Here is a 25,965-nt window from a genome sequence, read left to right as displayed (position 1 = left end):
ATCCTAAGGAGTATAAATCAGTGTGCCCCTAAAGCCCCTATGCATTAGGCTGGGCTTTTGCCAGTGGTCTCCAACACTATAAGCACCTTTGTCCCAACACAGCATCCTTGCTGGGAATACAAAGCACCTTGTCCTCAGGACAGCAACCACCAGATGAGTGCCAGACCAGGACTTGAGCTATGAGCTGCTCACCTGTAGCATACTAATGCCAGACCAACCTGGCCTCCAGATGGGTGCCTGTCCCTGCCCTTCATACCTCGAAGCCTGGAGTGACTGTACCCAAGCAAATGAGATCTCTCCCATCAGTGGCTGCTCAGATGCTCACAGTCTGCCACGTCCATCCTCTGCCTGGGGCTCCTTCCCCTCCTCTGCACATGGCAACACAGAGAGCATCTCCCTGCCCCACAGGGAAGTGAAAGGGAAGGATGCAAGAGGCAGGATGCGGTATTCAAGAAAATGTCTTTATTGTACACATTGGCTTCTATTGCTTATATCCCCTCCTCGACCCCATGTAGTGCAAAAACTTCAGAGAAACAGAGTTCCACATAAATAAATCAGATAACTTACAGAGAAATCAAAGTGACAACGGATTGACATGGAGTAAACCGGGTCTGCCCATCAGCAAGGCCAAGGAACCCTCTCCCTGCACACTGGAACAAGGGCTCCTGCCTGGCCTTGCAGACTGACACCGGGGTCCCTGGGTGAACCACATCAACACACACAGCCCCGGAGCCACCCACTGGGGGATGCTCCTCCATTGGGAAAAGCTCACATAGGGAATTGCACAAGTAACATGTTGGGTGAGACACCACTAACTAAAACTGGCAGAGAAGCCACGCACAATTGACAGTTCTCCTCCCCTCAGATAGGGTATTACAGACAGACAGACACAGACACACATCCCCTCCGAGGCCTCCTCCTCAGCAAGGGATGTGCAGCACCAGAAGCAAGTCCACCCTGGGATCACCCAGGGTAGATGCTGACACCTCGTGTCCACACAGTGTGGGTCAGGGTGCTCCGGACCCCCGCAAGCTGCTGGGGAACTCTTTTGCCCTTTCCTTCCTTCTTCCTCTTTCACAGGAAAGCAGTGAGCACCTGCATAGTTAGAACATCACAGACACAAAAAGCTCCCTCCCCCTCCAGGTTCCTGCAGAACAGGCTCAGTGGTGATATTGCTCAGGACCCAAGTGATGGGGTGACAGGAGCCACACTGCCTGTTTCCCTGATGCTCGAGGCAGGGCAGCGTTGCCCACCAGTGGTGGTGTAAATTGCTAAAGATTACAACTGAGGCCAAGGGCTCATGGCATAGAACTTCTCCTCAGCCTCCTCCATTGCTCGCTTCCCCTCCAGTTTTGCCTGCCTGCTGCCCCCCTAAGGCAGCAGGCCCCGTTCATGTGAACAGCCACAGCTGGCCAGATGTGAACCATCACTAGAACAACAACTTAGTTGAAATCAGCCCTTCAGCAGGCTGCCTGGGCCCTGCTGTCCTTACACCATTCATCACACAGAGGTCTCAGCAGGACCTCGGCATCCTTCACTTCTGACACAGCCGTGGGGCTTTTAGGGTGATCCTGTTCAAACAGGACCTTAAGCCAGGTGCATCTTGCATGTGCTGGTCCAGCAGAAGACTAGAATCCTGATGTTGCTTATCGGAGTGGGATGGAAAGGTGTTCAAGGCCAGGCTGGACGGAGTCTTGGGTGCCATGGTTTAGTGCGAGGTGTCCCTGCCCATGGCAGGGGGCTGGAACTGGATGATCTTGAGGTCCTTTCCAACCCTAACTATTCTGTGATTCTGTGATTGAGACCTCACGCATGCAGCAGTGCAGACTTCACCCATTTCCCCATTACTTCCAACAGAGCAGATTCAAGTGACCACGTTGACCAAGGGACAACCTGCATGAGCAGAGCCTGGACATCTGCACTACAGTGTCCTTGGGGAGAGGCTGGGGGAGAAGCAGCCCAGATTCCCAGAAGCTGCTGGTAATTTCAGGGGTCCAATGTGAGGCACTGTAAGTGGGCTTGTAAAACATGCAGGCACCTGGCCAAGGAGAAAGCAGAACACCAGAAGCATGGTCTGAAGTTGGGGAGTCCCTGTCTCATCTCAAACTCTCCTTTCACCCCAAAGAAAAGAGATCTCTTGAAAGCCCCTTGAATGTTCAGGCCAACAAACACCACCCCAAGTGAAATACAAACTGTAAATGAGAGATGAGAAGGAGCAGGGAATAAAAGAAGGATAAAGGAATTAGTTCTGAACAGTTAGACCATATTTCCAATGCTACATTTGAACACTGTTGAGGTACCAGTGGTTGAGTCATTCCTCTCTAACGTGGAGAACACCTGATAACACATCTGAGCTCAAGGCTCACACACACACCCTAGAGTGTACGCATTGAAAACACCACCCAAGAGATTTCATGGCATAGGTGGGTCTTACTGCGTGGGTCTTACTGACTTACAGTACTGATTTACTCAACCTTTAGCTAATTAAAGGAGTTGCTTAATTGCCAGTGAGTTGCTAATTGCAAATGGTCCCTTTCATGCTGTTGTCACAGTATCTCACACATGCACATACAAACCCATACATCTATAGAGAATGTCTTCCAGGACACAGTCATCATCTCATCCACAAGTGAGGAAAGTAATCGCATCCCTAAAAGCAGATGGGACGGGGAATTGCAGGGATGTGAAGTCATTAAAAATTAAAATATTAGCAATTCAAATAATAAAAAAGGCAAAATATTAACACCCCAAAAAGTAATGCCAGGAAATCCTCCTCATTTAGAAGAGAACCGATACCTTCCCCTAAACCCAGCACCTGCTTTGCAGAGAGGGGAACAGCAAACAGGCCGACCCATTCCCAAGCTGAACCAGGACCATGTGCACAGAGCAGGCAGCCACACAGTCACTGGAACCTGGGACAGCAGCAGCACGGATGGCAACAGGGTCCCTCAACTCATCCTCCTGGCTGCAGAGCAATGGTCGGTTGGGATCTTGGTGAATGAGGTGGGACCAGCTGAGCATGGAAACACTGGAGGGTTCAGGATGCTGCATCCCGTCCTGTCTCCAAACCTCACCTCCTCCAGGCTCTGTCCCTTAAGCTGGGCTTCTTCCGTTTTGTGTATTTTAAGGCATCAATTAGACACCATTGAGAACCATACAGTGGCCTCAGAGTCTCATAACAGTGCACGATAGGCTTGGTTAAAGAGTTAGGCTACAGTGACATTCAGAAGAGCAGTTGCACACTCAGCCATGTCCTTGGGTGCTGCCCACCTCTGCCACCTCACAGGACTCCTGGAAACCTCCAAGGCTGGCTGTGCTCATCCATGTGGCACCGGCTGGATCACGGGAATCCAAGAAGCAGCAATGGTTTTAAGTTCCCCCTCCCCAAAGAAAATATACCCCCTTTGGGTGAGCGGTGAGATGAGTCTGAACGGAGCAGAGAGCATCCTCTCTTCTTGCCCTCTGCAAGGAGGGTGCTCGTCCAGGAAGCACATTTCTAACTGCTGTGGTCGTGCTGATCCGATGTGTGCACTGAGAACAGGGATGGCTCCAGGGTTCAAGGAATGCTGGGGCTGGAGACCGGTCCCTTCGCTCTCCTCCTTACAGCGACCGGCTGCCCCGTGGGGTGAGCCTAGAGCTCCACCACGCACCCCTGTCCCCTTGAGGTAAGGTAGGTCCTGATTCTTTGTCAAAGGCTCGTCGAAGACACCGACAGGGTGGGCGAGGAAGGGGGTGGGAAGTTGAGGAGTTCCAGTACAGCCACCCCTACGCTGCTCCGGCGTGTGAACATGCACGAGGCTGCTACCCACTTGTTGGTACGGGGGTTGTACTTCTCGATGGAGTTGAGGCTGGAGCTCCCATCATTGCCACCTACAGCGTACAGCCACCCATCCATGGCTACCAGGTCATGGGTGCTCCTGGAATGACCATGCAGAGACCAACAGGCTTGAATGTGGTGTATATGGGGTGTCGAGGAGATTAGCATCTCAGATGGTCAGAGCTCTGCAACCCCACGAGGCGAGTGCACAGCCTCAAATGCCCAGTGAAAATGAACTACCGGGGCTCAAACAGGCCATCAGCAGCAAAGCACGATATAGGGCCTCAGATCTTCCCCTTCACTCCCACTGGAGAAGTGCCACCTCCGAATTTCAGGGCCAGTTTGGAGCAACCTGCTCTAGTGTTAGATGTCCTTGCCTATGGCAAGGGGTTGGAAGTGGATGATGTTAAGGTCCTTTCCAACCAAAACCATTCTGTGCTTCTACAAATAACAAGCCTTAGGAGCCTAAAATCCGTGGAATTCCAAGCCTTAAACCCTCCTGCAGCCCAGCAACACCTCCTACATGGCATTGCCCAGCTATATATCACCTGGTTCTTTATGGCCAGACTGGCCTCTGCAGAAGGTCCCTGCTCTGCCCTCCTGGCACACACACCTTGGTCTTTCACAGTGCAGCAGGGACTGCGGGCTGCCCTTGTGCAGCACTAATCACCAATGACAGCACTAATTAAGCCTTGGGCATCATCTCCACTTCATGGTTTGAAGTGCCAAGCAAGGCTCCTTACCTGCGGATGTTCATGGGTGCCACACTCTCCCACGTGTTGGTTTTGGGGTTGTAGCGCTCCACAGAGTTAAGGCAGCTGGTCCCATCGTTGCCACCAGCCACATAGAGCATCCCCTCCAGCACGGCCACCCCAGCGCTGCTCCTGCGGCTCAGCATGTTGGCAATGGGTGTCCAAGTGTTGATCTGGGAAGAGGGGAGGTTTGTGAGATGGACAAGTCGTTTTCCATGTATCCCTATGGTATCAGTCCTGCTCTAACCACACACTCCTGACATAACGGTGCTCCCCAGAAAGACATCTGAGGGGATCCCTTTTACTTCCAACTCTCCCATAAAGAGCTGCCCCAGGAGAGACCTCTGCTGACCGGCTTTGGGAAGGCACAGGAGAGCAGGCAGGAGTCCTGCCATCCCAGGGGCATGAGCACAGACATCTCCGTGCTGGGCCACCAGGCAGGTCACAGAATCATAGCATCCTGTTCAGGCCACAGCTGAACCCAGCCCAAGGCTGAGCTGCATCCATCTCACATGTGCACAAGTCACACCTGTGGCTTTACAGCTCACGAAACCCCTCTCTGATCTTTCTGCAGTGATCCAGCCTGCCCTAACACAGCTGGGAGAGCCCAGGCCCAACACAGGTCCCCAGCCTGCCACAATCCCTGCTAACCACGGTGGATGTGCAAGGACCTCAGCTGGAAGCTCGAAACAACTCAGGGCATGTCCAAGAACTGTTCTACAAGAGCCGGCCTACAGGTAATGGGGATAGAGAGTGTTCTGGTGGTTGAAAACTTGGGAATAGAGCTCGGATGGATGAGCTCTGGGTTGCACCCTGGATACTCTGCCCATGCAGAAGAGCTGGGGAGGGATGTGATACCCACTCTAGTTCATAGTCGTACATGGTGGCAGGTCTGTGCTGCACAGGCTCATGTGGGCACACCTTCTGCTTCACTGCAGCTGCAATACTGTGCTAAGAAGTGGTCACATAGAATCACACAATCAGCTAGGTTGGAAAAGACCTTTAAGATCAAGTCCAACATCTTAAGCTACAGCTTAGAGACCGCACATACCTGATCCCTCACAGGCTGCTAAGTTCTTTAGCAACTTGTGTAGCCCTCAGCTTTCTGCAGGGCCCTTTCAGGCACTCATAGGGGAGAAGATAAAGGGTTATCAGGCATGTTCCCTCTTGTACTTACCTGGGGCTCGTACTTTTCTGCTGTGGCTAAGTGGGATGAGCTGTCATATCCCCCAACAGCATAGAGGTTGCCTTCTGCAAAGAGAGTCACACATGCGTAGCAGTCAGCCTCCCACAGCCCTGGTGCCCATGGTGCCCATGTAGGTACCAGCTAAGCCACCATACCAGGCTCCTCTCAGCAGAGCTCCCCATCCCCTTGCAGCTTGGAGCACTGTGAAATACCCATCAGGCAGTTCCTCTGCCACACCACAAGCTTCCCAAAGCTTCCCTCACATGCTGCTTATTGACCTTCCTCATTATGGCAGCTGCAAGTGCTCCCTAAGGGAGCAATGGGCTATTTTTAGCTGGAGCAGGGGATCAGGACTAATGTCTGTGGCAGGCAGAGAGCACGAGTGGGTGATGGAGGGGAGGGAACCTCTGAGTCAGCACTGAGAGCTGAAAACAGAGAACAGGGCAGAGGAGAAGCACAACAGGGACACTGGGACACCACAGAGGAGTTGTTGGGGTGGTGGGGAGCAGCGTGGTACCCTGGCATCCCCAGGGAGGTGCAGTCCTGCTAGGGTGGAATGTGGTACTTGCATTAACCCCATAGCTATACTAGACAAAGAGGTGGGCAGTTCTCACACTGCATCCTCCTTAAGGACAGAACTCATTCAGTGGAGTCTGGAGATATCACAGCATTGCAACTGATGTTGTGACACCCCTGGTAGTGCTTGGATCATCAGTAAAAGGACTGTTCTGCTTTCATAATGGAGTGGTAGTAAGGGTTTCTCTTCCTTTCTATGGATAGGTGACCGTCCACAGCCAGCCCTCTTGCTCCAAAGTAGAAGGGGCACAAAGGAGCTGAGGAACAAGTTGTAGGTCCCTTCAGGAGTTGCCTCCAGGATGTGATGAAACCCAGTTACTAGGAACACTGAGGATTGGGGATATGGCAGAGGAATGGCTGGGCACTGGATCAGAAGATAGGAAGAAGGGGCAGGAACTAGAACAGAAGAACATGGAAGGGAACCCCCAGAGACAGCATGCCCGGAAGCTGGAATGCCATCACCCACCTAGCGTTGCCACCCGGACGTAGCGTCTCCTGGTGCTCATGGCAGCGATGGATGTCCAGGTGCCTGTCAGAGGGTCGTACCGCTCTGCGCTGCAGCAGGCAGGGACACAGGAACACAAAGGTGTGACACTGGCAAAGCCCAGCTCAAAGCTCTTTGACACAAGCCCTCAGGGGCAGCTCCCAAAGGAAAGCTTGGGAATAGAGGGGGAAAATGAAGGGAAGAACTGACAAAGGCTGTGTTCTCTTATGGCAGAGGGCTACAAGGTGGGGTTTTCCCCCCTGAAGAAACTTTGCCTGGGCCAAAGGCACTGGAACACACAGTTGGGTTACAATACATCTACTCTGGGGGCCAGTCCATCTCTCAGGAGCCAACCTTGTGGGTTCCCCACGCACCCAGTGCCAAGGACAGTGCATGCAAGAGCAGTGGAGGAGCCTGTAGCAAGGCAATCCCCTACCTGTTCAGGCACGAGGCCCCATCGTACCCCCCAGCAGCATAGAGAAGCCCATGAAGTGCTGCTACACCCAGGCAGCTCCTCCTGGTGCCCATGGACACCTCGGGTTGCCAGGAATTGGTGACGGGATCATAGGACTCCACTGTGGCTAAATCAGAGGTGCCATCGTAGCTGCAGGGAGGAAATAAGGAGAACATGTAAGAGGGGGGAAGCAGATGACGCTGTGGGCTGGTCCTACAGCTATAGAGCCAACCGAGAGCCTAGACAGCACTGCTTGGTGTGAGTCCTTGTCACTAGTCGTGCTCTCTGCCCCTTCCCCAGCTTCCTTAAGGAGAAGTGCATCAAAGGATGTGCTGAAAGCACAAAGCTCTTGCAGTGAATAACCCAGAGATATGGGAATGCTGTTCAGCCTGGAGAAGAGAAGCTGTGTGGAGACCTCAGAGCAGCTTCCAGTGTCTGAAGGGAGCTACAAGGATGCTGGAGAGGGGCTCTTCATCAGGGACTGTAGCGACAGGACAAGGGGTGATGGGTTTAAGCTTAAACAGGGGAAGTTCAGGTTGGAGATAAGGAAGCTCTTCCCTGTGAGGGTGCTGAGGCGCTGGCACAGGGTGCCCAGAGAAGCTGTGGCTGCCCCATCCCTGGCAGTGCTCAAGGCCAGGTTGGACACAGGGGCTTGGAGCAAGCTGCTCCAGTGGAAGGGGTCCCTGCCCCATAGCAGGGTTTGGAACTGGATGAGCTTTAAGGCCCCTTCCAACCCAAACCAGTCTGGGATTCTATGATTCTATCCAGAGGCCAGCCCTGCTCCCAGCCCCTCCTTACCCGCCGACAGCATACAGCTTGTTCCCAATGGCAGCAACTCCAACCCTGGCCCTGCGCGTTGACATAGAGGCCACCATGTGCCACCGGTCCGTCCGCGTGTCATAAGCCTCACAATCCCCATGGATGGCGAACAGGCTCCCTCCACCTGCACATGGGATGGCAAACAGCGCAAATAGCAGTGCAGACACCACAGGAAGGGGTTTGGATGAACATGAGAGGGTCTTACCCACAGCAAAGAGCACGGTGCTGGCCCCCTCGCAGCGCCGCGGCCTCGTCCTGCTGTTGCTCAGGACCCCTCTCTGCTCCGGCATGAGGTGGTACTTGAGGGCTTCAATGAGCAGGTCCTTGCACTCCGAGTGGTGCCGCACCAGCAGCTCCGTGTCCACGTTGCTCATGAGGAAGTCCCGGCTCAGCAGGGGCAGCCGCACGCACTTCATAAGCTGGGAAGGGAGGAATCACACCCCGCTGGCAAGGTGGGAAGGGTTCCTTCAGTGCTGCTCCTACGTCTCCCATACAAACCACAGGGACCCTGGCAAGGCTGACTGACCTGGAGGTGCCATCCTGCTCACTTGTGATGAAGGGCACCACAGCACATGGAGCAATTCAGTCTTAACGTCTCTGCAGAGCCAGGAGTCCTCAACCTGGCCAGGACACATCCCACAGCCCCAGTAGATCCCAACCCTCCCTTCTCCCAGTACCCACATCCTCTTCTAGCATTCACGCTACAAGTAACAGAGCCCAGACACTGCTCCCCATAGCCCAGCATACCCCATGTTGCTGCATTGCCCTCAGGAGGGATGTCTAAGCACACATAACCAGCAAAGCGGGGAACAGGCTGAGTATTCCTGCTGCTCACATCCTCCACAGAGCTCCATATGTCCAAGCCAGGGATCACACAGGGCATCCCCTTTGGGAGACTGAACTGTCTCAGCATCACTTCATCTATGGCTGGACCGGAAGTGGTTTAGCAGGAACCTGTTATCCCTGCCCTCTGTCCACCCTATGGCTTCTTCCAGCCATGTATCCACTCAGAGCTGGTCAGTGGAATCAGGCCACCTTCCCCAGCACTCTCACCCTGGGGACATGCTGTCTTCTGCTGTCCACATCGTGTTTGACCCAGCTGAGCACAGCCCGGTACACCTCCTCCTCCGATGGCACATTGAGGCTGTCACTAGATATGAGGTCCAGCACCTGCAGGGTGGAAAGGGCAAGTGTTAGCTGGTGTGATCTGGGAGGAAAGGACCCATGCACACACAGGTAGCAAGGAGAGGCAGAGCTCCTGCCTCCTGCAGATGCTGGCAGTTGAGGGTGCACATCTACTCTCTCTCATAGGATCCAAATAGTAACCAGGTCCCCCAAACCAGGAGCTGTGCCCCTCCTCACTGGTGTGGAGACAGCTCTGCCCTGGATCATCCTCCTTGGCTCATCCCCCCCTTTCTGTGTCTGAAGCTGCTGCAGTGCCTGACACTTCCAATCAGCATCAGTGAGATCAGGCAGATGACTCCGCTTGCACGTGTCCCTTCAGTATTCCATGGGATAGAGCCAGGTGCCCTGGCTGTTCCCAGCACACTCGCTTCTCCGGCCAAGGACTACGAAGCTGGGGCAGGATACGACCCTCCCCTCGCTGCCACACATCCCACTGCCCTGAGAACAAAGGGGAATGCCTGTATCCTGCTGAGGGATCACGGAGGTCGGGTGATGCAGAGCAAGGAGTGGGAATGCCTCCTGGCCAAGGCACAGCACCCTGCAGCCAGTGATGAGCCAGGAGCTGTCCTGGCACCGCTTGCAGAGCAGCAGGAAACATTAGCTGAGCTCTGAATTAAACATCACAGCTATGTGAGCAGGGCAGCAAGGACTTATCCCTTGGACTGTGCCCTCTGAGGGAGGGCAGTGTGCTCAGAGCTCACGTGGCAAGCAGCAGTGGCAGCAATTACCCTCCCATCCTTATTTCACACGGCATTAAGCACTCTTCCCATTTATTGTCTTCTCCATTGGACCGAAGCACAGAACATGGGTTCATTCCCTACCAAACCCTGTCCCTCAGCGCAGGTTCCTTTGGCTTTTGGCACATGGACTATGTGGATTGAGCATGATTCCTATACCTTCACACTCCCATGGGGACCTCACCTGTTTAAGAGGCAGCAACATGAACTCCTCTGTCTTGGACACCTCCACGAAGTGCTGGAGGACATACTTGTGTGCAGACTTGAGGAGGTCACTGCAGGAGTGAGTGTCAGCAAAGCCCCGGATGCCCAGGCAGTTGGATGGGTCGAGCTGGCTGAGCAGGAACTTGCAGCAAGCATCCCGCACACCATTGAGCTGAAGCAGGCTGGCAGCAGGAAGAAGTGTCTGGCAGTGGGAAAGAATGGGGGGAAAAGAGAGGTTCCAGAGCAAGGAATTCTCACCCTCATCTCACTGCAAGTCAGGGTCAGAGCAGATTTACTGAGCCTCTTCAGGCACACAAGCACAATAAGGACAAAGCATTCTTTGTTTCCAACAGGACTAAGCTAAAAGGCAGCTGAGGACACCAAATAGGGCCAGGAGAATGGGAGATGCTCACTCCTGCCCATTGCACAGTGCTTCGAGGAGCCATATCTGTGGGCAAGGGAAGCGGATGAACGCCCTGACCGCTGCTAATGCGGGTACCATCACAGAACGAGTTGTGCAGAACAAGCATCCCCGGGGGTAAGTGTTGTACAGGACAGCTCTGTGGAGGAGGGAGGTGTGTGGGGAAGCTCCTACCTGCACGTTCCCCTCGCCCACCACAATCTCAGCCGTGTAAGCGTATTGCACCAGCTGCTCCAGGGCCTGCGGGTCAATGTCGTGCAGCGTCACATGCGTCTGGCGGCTCTCGCTCATCTCATCTGGGGCAACACAGACACTGGGCATGAACAGAGGCCCACAGCAGGGTTGTTTCCACAAAGGGAGGCTTGACCATGTGTGGAACGAGTCATATCCACTTCTACAGCCCAGCGTCACAGCTCTAGAAGGTCTCCTGCCCACCTCTTAGCAGTACACTCTAGGGATCCATGTCTGAATGATGGGCATCAAGATGCCCATGCAGGGTGTTATGGGCAAAGGGCTTCATGGAAGGGAGTCAAATAAGGGATATTCATAGAATCACAGGATGGTTTGGGTTGGAAAAGACCTTAAGATCATCCAGCTCCAACCCCCTGCCACAGGCAGGGATGCCTCACCCTAGACCACATCCCCCAAGGCTCTGTCCAGCCTGGCCTTGAACACTGCCAGGGATGGAGCATTTGCTGCTTCTTCAGGCAGCCTGTTCCAGTGTCTCACCACCCTTACAGTGAATAACTTCTTCCTTATATCCAACCTGAACATTACTGCACTTCTCACAGGGATGATGTAGAGGCACCATATTTCCACAAGGTAAAGCAGTGAGAATAGGGAGCAGGTCAGAAAGGGGAGGTGGTTTGCAGAGAGGAGAGGGTTGGAAGAGCCGGAAGGCCCTGGCCATGGGGAAGAGAAGAGGAGGACGCTACTTGCTTGTGAACATGGCGTGGAAGTAGGGGCTGCACGACGCCAGCACCACCTTGTGGGCCTTGATCTCCTTGGTGCCCACGTGGAGCACGATGTCGCAGAGCAGCCCGCGCTGCCGCATGCGGTTCATGCACACGAAGGCGTCGTGGTAGTGCCGCTTGGAGTTGTGCGAGATGCTGTGCCCATCGCGGTTGAGGAGCTGCACACCCCCTTCCATGGCTGCAGGTGGCTTTCCCTTCTGTCCAGCACTGACAAGGGAGGGAAACCAAAGCATTACCCAGGCAGGAATAGCGCCACACAATTCCCGTTGTCCCAAAGCATGGTCATCACTGCTCAAAGGCTTTGCACAGGAACAGCTCCTATCTAACTAATCCCTGCCAGACATCACCCTGCTCATGAACCAGGGATGTGGAGGAGACAGTGCCTGGAGGAACTCAAGTGACACAAAGTGATGCCGACACTCTTCATTGCTTCCCAGCTGTGTCTGCCCATCTTTGGATTGCCGTCCTCCTTACCTGCCTTCAGAAGGGCACTGCTCTACAGCAGATACACTCACACTGCTTTGCCTTGAAGCTGCACCAGCTCCATGTCTCCCTATCAAGGTGCACTTCCGTCCAACAGCAGCAGAAGCATTGATCTTAGAAGTCTCACCAAGGCATGCCAATCCTACATTGATCAAACACAGCTTAAACAGACCACTAGAGACAGCAAAGTTGACAACCCTGCTTAGCCTGAACAAAAGGGAATCCCGTAACCTAAAAGGCAAGAGAGATGTTATGGACCACAGGTCTAAGTGGTGCCTGTCCCCTTCCATCTTCCAACTGACTCTTCAGGTGCACTAGGCTGATGCAGGTCACTTGCTGCCCCTAAGATAACTGAAATGAGTCCCAGGAAACCACTGCCCCTTCCCAGCATGGATGGTCTGAGGGCATGAGCCACATTTAAGGATAGGAGGAGGGATGGTGCCTCCACAATAGGTTTGGGATGTCTGTGTGCTAGGGTTTGGCACCAGGAGGTGGTGGTTTGGTTTGCAGCTCACTAACACTTCAATGTACTTTTACAATGTGCTACAATGTCTTTTGGTTGTGACCACTATAGCCCAGCAAACACCTCTTGTTGGGCATTCCCAGGTGGCCAGTTAGGGATCGGCAAACACACACTTTAACATCTTCATCCCCACTCCTCTCCATTGTCCTCTACCCAGCCATGTCCAACCCCAGCCTCAAGGCTGCACCAAACAGTCCTGCTCCTCGTCTGCACTACAGGCAAAGCACCCTACATCTCCCTGGAAGCATCCCTGCCTGTCATTCAAGAGGTAACTTGGAACTTGGGGTAGTTTTGGTTTGGGGCAGCCAGCAAAGACCAGAGATGCTGATGGGACCCAATGCAGAACTATCACATGCACCTCTGGGCACGGAGTGGGACAGTCCTGCTCAACCTGGGACAGGGAGCAGGAACATAAACCCAATGAGCTCATACAGAACAAAACCTGCCCCAAAGGGCACGATTTCTCTTTCCACACTGTCTGTGCTGTTCTGAGAGGCGTTTGGCTGTGTCAGCACTGAAGGAAAGGTGGGAGAGGGAAAGGGGATGACTGAGCAGCAGGAGGAAGAAGGGGGAGGGAGGAACAACAAGGAGCCGCGTGCTGCGTGGTGCCTGCCTGCGCATCCCTGCCGCGAGAGAATCCCTCACAGCACCTCCGCATCCCCAGCCATCCTGGGCCTAAAAATAGAGCCCCACCACGCTGTGCAGCCTCCTGCTCAGGTCTGAATAGCGATTGTGTCACGTACGAGAGGCTGGGGGAGGAAAGGAGATGAATAAACATCTTTCCTGATCAGGAGAGAAGCCTGCAATGCCTTCTGCTATCTGCATCATCCGGCGTGAATCCTCATGCCCCTGGCAGAGGGAACACTCAGGGGCACACAATAAAGACAGCACCTGTTGATGCTTTCCAGTAATGAGTGAGATGCCAGTGTGCCTTTCATAGGGAAGCATAGCCCATGAGTTATGTGGTCTTCTCCTACACCCCTCAGAAAGCTGCAGCACACCCTCAGTGTGTTAATTCACGCTGCTGGAAGAGAGGTACCCACACGAAGGTGGTGTATCACTGTTAGCATCTCTAGCTAATCCTTTCCCAGACCTGGGTTAGTGGCAGAGAGCAGATGGTGCTTTCTTGCCCTTATTCCCCTCCCTGGCTGCAAGCTGAGGGTTTTCTTGATCTGCTTGAGCTGGTTTATCTCTTAAATACACTGCTGAGGATGCTTCTGCTCATCCCTATGTAAGTCATGCCCCAGCCCTAACAGAGCACTCGCATCTCCCCTCCTGATAGTGAGGCATAGGAGCTCTCAGCTCCATAGCAGTGGGAGGACCAGGATGCAGAATGCGGTAGAAGAACAGGAAAAAGACGGGACAACTTCTCCTTGTGCTCCTGGAGACTTGTGAGGAAGGGTTTGCTGCCCTGGCCTGGCTGGGGTGACACACGACTTGGTCAGCGGAGACACACAGAGGGCACAGCAGACTGAAGGTTGCTGCAGCTGATGCATTGGCATCACAGTGATCAAACTCATTTTCAAAGAGGGTCGGGAATGCTGGGCTCTCTTCCCAGCCCTGCTACTGAGTCATTGCACAACTCTGGGCAAGTACAAATGCAGAGTGACAAGGGTGACATTATCTTCCCTTGCAATGATTCCCACAGCCACGAGGTAGGGGACCAGCTATTGCTCACTCCCTCTCCACCCACAGCCACTGCTGTGCACCTCATAGTGTTCTGAAGAGCTCTCCATCACCCACATTGATGCACAGCACCCTGAGCTACACCACCACAGTGTCGCTTGGTCTTTGATGTGACCAAGCAAGGCCATAAGGAGATGCCATGGGGCTCTTGAGCACCCCTGCACCAGGGGACAGTGCACAGCCTGACCTATGTGCAGCCTGAACCAGCCCTGCTTGACGGTTTATTGCTACAGCCACACAACAGCCTCAGCAATCCCTTCCTGATGGGAAAATGTCACCCTCCTGAAGCACAGGGAATGCTGGCATGGAGCTTGCAGTGTGTGCAGCCCCTTCACCCCACTTTCCTCTGCTCTGCAATCCCATCAGAGCTCTTTGGCTTTAATGGATCAGAATATAATAAGGGGGGGGGGGGAAGGGACACCCCACTGCTGCTGGTGCTGCTCCCTGTGCCTGAACTCTCACTGCCAGCACTCAATATTCCTTCTTTCCTTCTAAAACTTCATTCCCAGGAAGTGAAGGTCTATGAGCATCACTAAGACACAATTCATGGGAACAGTGCCTGGACCACAAGAGACAGTGAAGCAGTGTCCAGAGCTGCAGTCAATACAAGCCCACTTTTGTGGAGCAGGCAGCACGTGTTGAGCATCAGCTGTAAAGGATGCGGGGCCTGACTTGTAATAACTCTTAGGTTATGACAACAAGAGGAAGGCGTTTGTTTGGCTGCGATGCGACAGAGCGTGGCTGTGCATAACAGCTCGGGTAATGAATGCAAACGATCCCTGCCCAAAGGGAGCTCTGTTCTTGTTGCACAAAACACCAGCTTTTGCTGAGAAGCATAAACAGGGAACAGAGGATCCTCCAGGGAGAAGCTGAACCTGCCCTTTCCCCAGGAAGGCTCTGCAGAATGGCTTTTTGTTGACAGCCTGCATGGAGGTTTTGTGTCTGGCAGGAGAGAGTGCAAAGACACATCCTGTGCAGCTGGTCTGGTGTTAGGGACAGGTCTGTGCTGTGGAGAAGGGATATCCTCTGCTCTAAAGCATGGAATCAGCCGGGTTGGAAAAGGCCTTCAAGATCATTGAGTTCAACCATTCCCCAGCACTGCCAAGGCCACCACTAACCCACGGCACTTAAAGCACGAGGTGCCCTAAGGCCTGATATGAAATCATGCTTAAATCCATCACTTCCACGTGTGCCCTATCCTTACGTTGATATCCCAGTACCTCTTTTCAGCTGCAAAGCTGTGGTTTGTACACAGCACTGCATCTCCCATGGAAGTGCTGCTGTTAGACCTTCAGGATAAGACATGAAGTCCTCTCTGGCACTCACCAGTGTCATGGCACTAACAGAGCAGAAGGCAGCACGGACTAGGTCAGTAAGGTGGCACCACATTGCCGGTTTCCCTATCAGGGAGTCATTTCCCTCCTTCCTTGGTGTTGGGGTGCATCTTCCAAACACAAGTCCTGTTTTTCCCCCTGCAGACCTCTGGCTCTGTCCTTAGGCAGGAAGGGGCTGCTCCATTCTAAGCAGTGAAGCCAAAGCACTGCACTCCACAACAGCACAGCACAACTCATCCTGGGCCAGAGGCACAGCATGAACCCTTGGGGAAGATGGAGCTTGACAGTGGAGTCACAGGCAGAAATCACTGCTTCCAAGTGCATCTCCATCACCCCTTCCACAGAAATCAGAATTCCTATATTCCTATATTTAACCCCTCTGAAAGGGGTCACAAGCCACCAAACAGCCTCTTGCAATTCCGCATCCCCCCAAAGAATGCAATACAAAATGCACATTAAAGCTCAGGGCAGCACCAGCCTGGGGAGGAAAGAAGCACAAGCAGCTTCTGTCCTCCTGGGAGCAGGGCTGGGAATGTTCTCCTGTGTTCCTGCAGGCTCTTTCCTCCCTGCAACAGTAAAGGGACACAAACAGCTGAGCTGGCACTAATAGCTGCTGTTGTGCTGCTGTAAAGAGCACTAATACAGTCCCAGCATCCAGAGATGCAGCTGAGCACACGCAGGCCTGCAGATTCCCACCTCTATTCCCTTGTGGAGTTAATTCAGCTGAGCCACCCCTTTTGTTGAGCCCTGTCCATGCCTAAAGAGCAGCTTTAAGCTGCCAGATGACTGGCAGTATTTTTGCATCAGTAATCCTCTTGCAGTAAGCATGTCTAGGACACCAGGGCTGTTTTCACAGGCTACAGCACATAGACACTACCTGCCGTTATACCTTCAACTAGGATAGCCCAAATTCTTGCTTCTTTCAAAGGGCTGGCACTGCCTGTTACAAAATACATTGCATTCCTATCTTTCCTGCTCCTTTCCCACAGTAAGAATGAAACAGGACTGGAAATCATCCAGGCCCAGGGCTCAGATGCAAAGCAAGCAGTAAATCAAGGCTGCTGTCCCCACCAGGACATGTCCCATTAGCGTCACTGATACAGACAGAAAACTATCCCCTCAATATAACACTTTAGGTTCAGTTCCTTCTCAGGCCCTGTAACACTTTCCCTGCATCCAGGGAATTCCAGCAGCTCACATTCTTGTTAATAGAAGGTTAATTGTGTGTTCAGCCTAAAAGAGCCAATGACTGTGAGGAAGCAGAGGGAACTAATAGCTCAGGACCAGCAAGAGAACCAGATGCTCTGAGCTGCAGGTCCAACCATCACTCCTGTGATGGCTGATTTACAGCTGCACCTACATGGAGGTCAGGACAGCAAACAGTGATGGAAATGTGGCAGGAGGAGCTGTCATTCCTGGTCAGGTGGCAGAACTGGGAAGCTGGCAGTTTCCGACAGCCAGATTGAGGACTCGGACACCTTGTGCCAGCTCCTGATGGACAAGGAGGAACACAGGAGCGCAAGAACGCAATGGGATGAGCTGCAAGGAGACATTAGCAGCACGTATTTCAGCTCCAAACACTTCTCTGCACCACCTTCTGCTGCCAGCACTGCCCTGACCACGTCTGCCTTCTACTCCCTAAGCCCCCCTGCTACGGATGGGAGGGCAACACATGCTGCTGCAGTCCATGGAATGGGCTCCGATGGCACCGCAGTGGTGCTGAGTCTGCAGGACTGCTCGGTTGGGTTCGGGTTGGCTTCTTTTAATGCATGAGGCATAACTGACACGCACTGAATCCTCCTGTCTAGACATCTGCAGAGAAGTGACAAGCTGCCAGAGAGGATGTGGAGCCTCGGCAAGGGGGTGGGGAGGACGGGATAAAGCTGCACACACTTGCCAGCTCCACAGCACAAAGTGCTGGCTTCAGGCAAGAAGGGCATTGAGCACATTGACCTCGTCAGAGGCTTTCAGCAGCTCAGTGGGTTGTCATCCATGGGCTCTGGTGCACGCACAAGGCTGGAGGGCTGTTCTAATTAAAGCCTCTCTCCCCATCACTCCCGGGGAGCTGTGTTTGGGAACTCGGCTCCAAGTTGCTCTCAGTCACCCCAGCTCAGCCTCAGAAAGGCTTTAGATGGGAAAGGAGGGAGCATAAAGCAGAGCATCAATGCCTGCCTTGGGATATTCCCATACCTGGAAGAGACAACGGGCATCCAGCCTGCTGGGTACAGTCTTCCTCTCTCATGCACACTTTGCAGCTCTTCCTGCAGACATCTTCAAAGGCTTTTGCCTTCAATACATTGCAGGCAAGGGATTGCAGCAGCTCCAAGCAGGGATGCTTGAGGGATTTAGAAGCACCTCTGCTAACAATTGGGGCACTAAGTAATTGGTTGTAAGGGTCGGGACCCGAATAGGTTTATGACTGCTGAATTCCCAGGCTAGGGAGGAACAAGGAATGGAAACCAATTCACGCCTTGAGGTGTTGCAGCACTGGGATTAGGCAGCAGCTCCCACAGGCCAGCACAAAGCACACTGAGATATAACTGAAAGGAGCCCTTTGCCAAGGAAATGTGGGTCATGTCCTAATTCCCCCTTCCCAGTGTCCCCCACAGACACGGGGAGGAGCTACTGTCACATCCAGTGCTATTTTATAGCACAAGCAGTGCCAAACCTCTACATGTAAGCATCATGCATGTCTCTCCAGGCAGCAGGGTGACAGTTAACAGCTTCAGCTGCACTACCCATCCCTGTGGTACCCCTGACCTCCCTTCAGGCATCTGTCCCCAACTCCCCTTACTCAAACAGGTAACCAGACAAGCTGAGAGCGCTCAGGTCACTGGAGGCAGCCCATAGAAGAGTATCTCAGTATTCCTGGTTCCTACACTTGCCCAGGAGTTCCTGTCTGCAGCATCCTTGGCCAGCAGCTATTCAGAGAGGGATTGTGCCCTTTACCTGTCCGCTGTGCAAGGTGACACTGGCAGTAGGTGGCAATGGGCCAGTTCAGAAGGGTTGTTGTCAGTCAGCAATGCCCTGACGTCAGATGAGAGCGAGGAGGCTCAGGACTTGGCTTCTAAAGGGGAAGCTGACTCCATGACGGGACACTAGGAAAGAAGGAAAAGGCACTTGGGTCTTTTGGCTGCAGTGAGCAGATCTTTTACTGCTGCCCTGCGGTGCACTGAGTCTCCAAACCAGGTCACCAGTGGTGCCATCACCTGCATCCCTTTCACAGAGACAACACCACTTACGGACAAAGCCTCCTGCCAGCCTCAGCCATGGTGTGGGTTGGCAGCATGAAGGTACCAGACCATGTAAGCAGAGAATGCCCTCACATCACAGGCAGCAGCACAGGGTGCATACATGAAGACTGAGCTATGAGGAGCATGTGATATTAACGGCCTTAAGTTTGTTGGTACACTGGGAATTGCAGCTGAAGGAGCTTGAATCCTTGATCCTGACTCACATCCTTAACAGAAGGCAATGTGGTTTGCAGTCAGCTCTAGCAGGTCAGGTGGAAAGGATGAAGACCCTCAAGAAGACCAAGCCCACCAAATCCAGCTTGCCTAAGGGTTTGGAACCAAGGCTCCGGCACCTGAGACAATACAGAAGCCAGCACTGAGACTTCTTTAAGCTGCTGAGCCTGAAATGCAGCTGACAGAAAGCATTAGGGATCATCCTTGCTACCCAAGGTGCTGAGGAACAACTCCATGTGGATTCTGGACTGCCAGGCCAAGAGACAAGTGACTGTTATGTCTGCCAGCTTCTGGTCTGCTCTGATTTAGGTGCTGTTTGCTGTGATTCACGAATCAGTTCTCAGGAAGGAAACTCATCTTGACATCCAAAATCCCAACAAATCTTACTCACTATCACACTGAATAGTATTTCTATCAGATGTGCACGGGTCAGGAGAGAAACTTGGGATGCAGATGGGAGAGATTCCACAGATGTTGCTTGGCTGTAGTGATCGCAACCAAAAGACATCGTAGGACATTGCAAAACTACATTGAAGTGTTACTGAGCTGCAAACGAAACCGGCACCTCCTGGTGCCAAACACTAGCCCAAAGACATCCCAAAGCTGTTGCTGAGGCCCCGTCCCTCCTCCTATCCTTAAATGTGCCTCATGTCCCATTCATGCTGGAAAGGGGCAGGAGCCCTCTGAAGCTCATTTTAGGTGGCCTTGTATCAGGGGCAACAAGTGACCTGCATCAGTCTACTGCTGTCAGGGGCACAAGCACCTCAATATCCACATGTTGCTGAATCACTCCAGAACAAACCTCCCTCCCTGTGGTCTCCAGCAATGGGAAGCACCCCAAGACAGTGCTGATGGGACAGCAGCCCTTGAAGTCGAAGAGGATCAGGCTTCCTTTACAAAGAGACCCCATCAAAGCAAAGCTGCTGCTCCTGCAGTTTCCTGGCTTGGCACAGAAGCCTGATGGGTCGGTGGCTGTGTCCTGGCACACAGGGACCACTGCGTTCCTTCCTTCCTGTGGAGAAGCCGAGGTCCCAGGGCCGCATTCCTTGGAAAGGGAGGCAGAACCCAACCAGCTGCCTGCTTACAAGACCACTTCCATGAACAGGGATGCTCTAGCTCAAGGAGAGCCTTCTGTCCTAAGTCACTGCAGAGGCCAGGTATCCTCCCTCCTGCTTGTCCCCCCAGGTTACCACATAACCTGAGGCAACGTTTCTCCCTCTGCCCTTCACCCCTCCACAGCCAACGGTACCAAACAACCCGTGCGTTGCCACCGAGCGCAGGCAAAGCCACACCGGCCAGAACGGCTTTTCCCTGGGCCCCAGCGTGTCGCTGCGGCTTATTCCCATACGGAAGGGATCGCTCCACGACTTGGCAGAGGACAGGGAAGGAGAACACGCTTGGCACAGATGCGCTGCCGGGCTTGGCCACGTATTGATGCCGGGATACAGAGCGCCAGCAGCTCGGAAACAGCATCGGTGGCTGCTCCGGTACCCGGTAGGCAAAGTTGCGCCCTGAGCATCCCTCCTTCGGGGACACCCGCCTCCTTCTCCTGCCGGCCCCCCGCTATCCCCATGGATCCAAGTGCTCCCGCCGGGTCCGGCCCTGCCGCTCCCTCCTCCTCCTCTCCCTCGCCATGCCCGGTGGTACTCACAGCTCCGGCTCGGTGACGGCCCAGCCCGCGGGATGCTATTGCGGGGCACCGCTATTCCCGCACCTCTGCCGCCGGCCCCGCGGCGGGGAGACGGGGCGGGCAGACAAGGGGCGGGCAGGAACGCGGCTCCTCCTCGGGACAAGGCGGCCCCGCGGCTTCCTCCTTCACCCGGAATAACCCCCACCAGCGGAGCGGTGCGAGGGGGGAATCGAACCCGCGGCTCCCCGGGAGCAGGGGTCCCGCAGCACCGGCCCCGCTAAGGCAGTCCGATGGGGGGCGTGGCTAGAGTGAGAAGGGGGCGTGGCCAGATCGTTCTCCCGGCCCCGCTGCGGGGCGTGCTGGGAGCGGAAGCGGCGGCCGCGTTGGGGCCAGGCGGGCGGCATGGCGGCGGCCGGCAAGAGGTGAGGGGCGGTGGGCGAGCTGCGCCAGGCCGGCCGCGGGGATGTGGGGAGCTCCATAGGTGCCGCGGTACCGGCGGGAGCTGCTTAGGGTGCTCCGGCACCGGTGAGGCCCGTCAGCGGTTCCTCACCCCCGTGCTCGGGCCGCTCTGAGCAGGCAGGCCCGTTCAGACCCCCCTTCTCTCCTCAGGAGCCTGGCGGAGCTGAGCCTGGACGAGTTCCTCGCTGCCGGTTCCGAGTCGGAGCCTGACGGTGCTTGGGAGGAGGAGGAGGAGGAAGCCAGGCCCGGCAGGGGGGCTGCGGCGGAGCGGCGGCTGAATGGGAAGGCGAGGCCGGCGGGGGAGGCCCGGCCGGCTCCGAGGTGAGGGCCCGCTGCTGCGGGAGGAGGCGCGGTGCGGCCCAGCGCGTTCATCGGCTGCTCGGCTGGGTGCGCTTCTCGGTGTTGCCTCATTTGTAAGCAGGGGGCTCGTGCTGTCCGCCCTAGGATGCGCTGGTTCTGGGGCAAGGGGGGGTTTAAAAGGGCAGTGACCATGGTGGGGTTGTGGGGTACAAGGTAGTCAGGTTTTCTGTTGTACCTGGGTCAGCTCAGTAACTGCAGTGAAGAAATGCTTATATGTGCGTATAATCTTTCACAGGGTATATTGGGCTTGGGCAAAGCTGACTTTAGTTTTCCCAAGTCTGTGTGTATTTGCTCTAACCAAAGGGCTTTGGGTGTCTGCAAGATACAAAATGAAGTAGTTCTTAAGCACTGATGAGCACCATTAGAAGCCAAAGCAATTCTGTAATGCTGGATTGGATTTTATGAAGCTTTCATTGTCAGGTTTCTCTGGCAGTACTTTTTAGTATTCTTTATAAAGTCTATGAGAGTAATTCAGGGAAATTGAGAATTGATGTTTTGTTTTCATGCCCTGTGATCCCTATCTCAGTATACTTGATATCAATAGTTTAGTGCTGCATTAAAATAACCTTTCACAAGTCCTCTAGAGCCAGGGATATAGAGCTGTGGCACAGCCCTAATCAGCACTCAGACCAGCCCCAGGTGTGCTTTAGTGCCTGGGAGTTGCTTGTTCCTCTTGCAGCAGAAGTGTGTGCAGTGAATAAATGCCTGTCAATTGTTCTCCACCAGGAAGAAGGGAAAAGCATCTGAACACAAAGACCAGCTCTCCAGGCTGAAGCACAGAGATCCTGAATTTTATAAGTTCTTGGAGGAAAACGATCACACCTTGCTGAATTTTGATGCCTCGGACAGCTCGGATGAGGAGGAGGAGGAGAGGGTGCATGTACCACCTGATAAACTGGAGGTACTAGGCCCTGTTTGGAGTGCTGAAACCAAGTGTTTCAATTACTTGTTAAATAGTTGAAGCTCAGTGCAAGGCTGAAGTCTATTTAGGCTTATAAGGGCACAGAGGGCTGGGGTGGAGCTTCCCCAGTGATCATCTGCAGGTGTGCAGGCTTGTAATCAGAAATCAGCTGTGCAGGAGGAGTTTGATGGTTGTCAAAGCAGAGCCTTAGTGTGTTTTCTGTCTGGCTTTTGCTTTGTGTCGCCTTTCCCGATGAGGGTTTGTTTTGCCTTAAGTGAAATGATTTCTACTCCATTTTTATGTTACTGTGTTTATGTAGCAGAGCTCTAATTTCATTACTGCCTTACAAAAAGTGCTGATAACAGCATCAATAAACCCCACTGCTGCCTTCCTCTTCAGGAGCTATTCAGTACAAGAGGTGCTGCCAGAAACGTGTGTGAGCCTTCTCTGTTTTGCTGCTAATGTCTCTAGGTAGCAAGTGATGAAGAAGATGAAGATGACGAACAACAGGCAAAAGTCAAACGGAAAAGATCTTCTTTTATCCCTGTGAGCTTGAAAATGGTTGAAGAATGGAAAAGAGCTGCAGAGGTGAGCAGGGAGTTCTCCTTTAAGCACTCTTCCACACTTGTTGCTGCCTCTAAAAGACCAAAATCTATTTGTTCATCTTTCACAAAAACCTATAGAGAAAATGTATGTCCTTATGTAGATCTTATTCCTAGAGCTCTAATTACCTCAGCATGACTTCTGTTTGCGGTGTACCTTGGGTTGCAAGGTTAGAGTATGTGCACTCTGAGGGAGACTTGTGTGCCTCAGAAGGGGTCAGGATGGTTAACTGCGGATTTCATATCCCCTTAGAAGCATTGTGCCTTTGGCAGCCCTAGGAACTCTTTTTAGTCACATTTTTAGTGATGAAATGGCTTGGTGCTTCTGCCTAAGGGGGAGGCAAAGGTCAGATTGGATAGTTGCTTGCAGCTGATTAATTGCTTCTCAAACCCCAACCAATTAAAACCCTAAAGCCTGTTTGAGCACATGTGGAGGCCATTAGCACTCATTAACTCTGCCTTTACACCCTGTTAGGTGCAGCCATTTTTGCAGTCCAACTTACAATGAATTCCCAGTACTCCATCCCAGTGAGGTGTTTCAGAACACTGCTTACCTTTTCTCCTCAGCAATCCTTTCCTTCTTTCCCCAGAGAAACCTAACACCAAAACTGTTCCATGCAGTCACTCAAGCCTTTAAAGCGGCTGTAGCAACCACCAAAGGAGATGATGGTGGGGCTGATCCCAGCAAGTTTCAAGTCACTGACGCTGCAGGTGAGTTTGTCGCCATACTACTACTGTGAAAGAGGGAAGTCATTTCATAGGGAAGGTTTAGCTGTTGGAAGAGAGTGGGGATAAGTACTGGCAGGAGCTAACTTACCCTTTCTAGGCTTCATTTCAAATAAGTAGCTTATCTTCCTGGTGGTGTCTGTGCAGTGGTATCTCCTCTGGTGTCCCAGAGTGTAAGTGTACCTCTTGATGTGCATGCCTGGAGCAGCTGGGCTTGCAGGCTGCTGAGGAAAGCATCACTTTTCATTCACTAGGCTGCTTAGCGTGAAGGTGAAGCTAGGTGCTATTTATATGCTTGTAGTACATGGGGGTTTTGGACAACTTTTGCTGCAGCTTCTCGCTGTTCCCTCTTAGAACTAATCCAAGACTATTTTGAGTCTCACCAAATCGTGTTCTATAATCACAGAGCAGTTCAGAGTTCAGCTGCATTATCAGGTTCACATTCCCTTAGCTGGGTCTAAGTAGCTAAGTACTGCATGTCTAGATCTCCTCTTTAGGATTATCATACTTGTAGAACAACAGAGATGCATCCTCCAGTCTTAGCCCCCTTTTACATAAGCTCCAGGTTTTGCAGACAGTCCTGGTTTAGACTCACAACAGCCTGGCTGGGAGGAAACATCTTTATTAGTGTCTTGGAGCTGCATATGCTGCAGCCCCACTTACTTTTACCGCTAAATTAGCAGGTACTTTCTCACTGTGTTTATCAGCTTGTTACTGTGTGCCATCTGGAACTGGCACTCTGGGGTGGGACTACTTATATCCACCTGCTCGCCTTAATTTCTTGCCCAGCATAGGGCTTTTTATATCTCTTTCATTGCTTTTGTGAAAATCTTTCTTTAATACAAGACATTACATAGAATTCACATGTTGTCCATTTCTGTGACTATTTATTAAGAAATGCCTTTAATTTTCATTATGTTTTGGGGGAGATTGGTATTACAGACTCCTGGTGATGGATCAGGCTGCTTTTGTGCTTGGTGCTGTTCAGTCAGAGGGCAGAAAGATGGCTCCTGTGCCAGGAAGCTGTCCAGTTGTAATACTGCTGTTTAGATAAAGTCTAGGGTAAGACAAACTGCTCCTCTGTGGAAGCTTGAGGAAATGGAGTGGTTCTGCTGTGGGAATTACACAAGCTTCAGTTCCTTTAGGAGCTCTTTTCAGACTGGGAATATATGGAAAATCATTTACAAATGCTTTACTGTCTTCTTTTAACCAGTGTTCAATGCCCTTGTGTCCTTCTGTATCCGGGACCTCTTCCATTACCTGCAGAAGCTGCTTTTTCCAAAACCCCCAAAGAATAAGCACAAGTAAGTCTGAGATTTGAGCGCTGCAGGTGGGATAAAGCTGCTTTGGGGCTTTTGAGAACTGCACTGTAGCTGGAAAAGCTGCCTGTACGTAGGCGGAGTATCACAAGTATGTGACTTGTTAATCCAAGGCTTTAGCAGCTGTATTAAGTCCTTCCTCATCCCCTGGAGGGAACGTTGAGCTAAACTTTAGATTCCTTGTTGACAGTGGTGCCTAGTCTGAGAAGTAAATTCCAGTTCTTTGTGTAAATACCAGTCTGGTTTCTTCCCCAAGCATGACTAGTACAGACTCTCTGCATCTCGGGGTGGCCTTGGAGCGCTACTTCATGAGTTACAGCAAATGTCTCACTAGTTTGATCCCAAAATAGGTTTGCTTGCTACAAGCCAGCTTGTTCTGTTCTCAGGCAGTGGCTGCAGAATGCCTGACTAGAAGATAGCATCAGTGTGATTCAGGTTTGCACCAGGCTTTCTGGTGTCACAGCTCCTTGTATCACATTTCCAGAGATGCTGGGAAGCTCTGAAATGAGTTTTCTCCTGCTTTAGGCAATTTTCACAGGTTAGAAGTACTACTGCTCACCCATAACAGTTGTTACTCCTTTAACTTCTTGCTTTGCAAGCAGTTGTTCTTGTTCACTGGCAATATAGAGAACTGAACTCCCTTTCTGATGCTGACATCTAATTTCTTTGGGATTCTTTTAAACCTAAACCCAACTCTTGCTGCCTTCCAGACTGATCCTCCCTTCCACCAGCCCACTTTGGAGCAAGCTGCGACTGGATGTAAAAGTGTACCTTGGCTGTAGCATACAAGTAAGAAACTTTAGCATGGTGGTGTTACTGGGGTCAGTCTGTGCATTACTGGGCTTCCGTTCAGGATGTTTTGGAAT

General features: G+C 52.7%; 2 protein-coding genes across 4 annotated transcripts in view; one reads left to right on the top strand and one right to left on the bottom strand.

The window, feature by feature from the left end:
* Nucleotides 1-447: 447 nt before the first annotated feature.
* Nucleotides 448-21,023, bottom strand: KLHL17 (kelch like family member 17). Of its 2 annotated transcripts, XM_065696618.1 has the most exons (13): nucleotides 20,754-21,023; nucleotides 18,585-18,733; nucleotides 11,575-11,816; nucleotides 10,810-10,931; nucleotides 10,195-10,416; nucleotides 9,142-9,258; nucleotides 8,294-8,507; nucleotides 8,068-8,212; nucleotides 7,252-7,419; nucleotides 6,798-6,886; nucleotides 5,747-5,820; nucleotides 4,561-4,742; nucleotides 448-3,917 (listed from the first exon to the last, which is right to left on the bottom strand). In XM_065696618.1, exons 3-13 carry the CDS (start codon nucleotides 11,783-11,785, stop codon nucleotides 3,689-3,691), a joined length of 1,773 nt encoding a protein of 590 aa, XP_065552690.1. In that variant the 5' UTR covers nucleotides 11,786-11,816; nucleotides 18,585-18,733; nucleotides 20,754-21,023; the 3' UTR covers nucleotides 448-3,688. The 2 variants fall into 2 exon arrangements, with proteins under 2 accessions (XP_065552690.1, XP_065552691.1); XM_065696619.1 differs by lacking the exon at nucleotides 18,585-18,733.
* Nucleotides 21,024-21,051: 28 nt separating this feature from the next.
* The window catches only part of NOC2L (NOC2 like nucleolar associated transcriptional repressor), a 45,928-nt gene continuing 41,014 nt past the window's right edge, over nucleotides 21,052-25,965 (top strand). For both annotated transcript variants that reach the window (XM_065696617.1, XM_065696616.1), the window contains exons 1-7: nucleotides 21,052-21,154; nucleotides 21,342-21,512; nucleotides 22,278-22,452; nucleotides 22,924-23,040; nucleotides 23,645-23,765; nucleotides 24,994-25,084; nucleotides 25,810-25,888. In XM_065696617.1, coding sequence (XP_065552689.1) covers nucleotides 21,135-21,154; nucleotides 21,342-21,512; nucleotides 22,278-22,452; nucleotides 22,924-23,040; nucleotides 23,645-23,765; nucleotides 24,994-25,084; nucleotides 25,810-25,888 — 774 coding nt within the window. In that variant the 5' untranslated portion in view covers nucleotides 21,052-21,134. The remainder of the gene's footprint in view (nucleotides 21,155-21,341; nucleotides 21,513-22,277; nucleotides 22,453-22,923; nucleotides 23,041-23,644; nucleotides 23,766-24,993; nucleotides 25,085-25,809; nucleotides 25,889-25,965) is intronic.

The sequence above is a fragment of the Lathamus discolor genome, chromosome 16, assembly GCF_037157495.1.
Source record: "Lathamus discolor isolate bLatDis1 chromosome 16, bLatDis1.hap1, whole genome shotgun sequence".
Classification (NCBI taxonomy): Eukaryota; Metazoa; Chordata; class Aves; order Psittaciformes; family Psittacidae; genus Lathamus; species Lathamus discolor.
The sequence above is the reverse complement of the archived record's forward strand: the minus strand, read 5'-3'. Positions and strand labels throughout refer to the sequence as shown.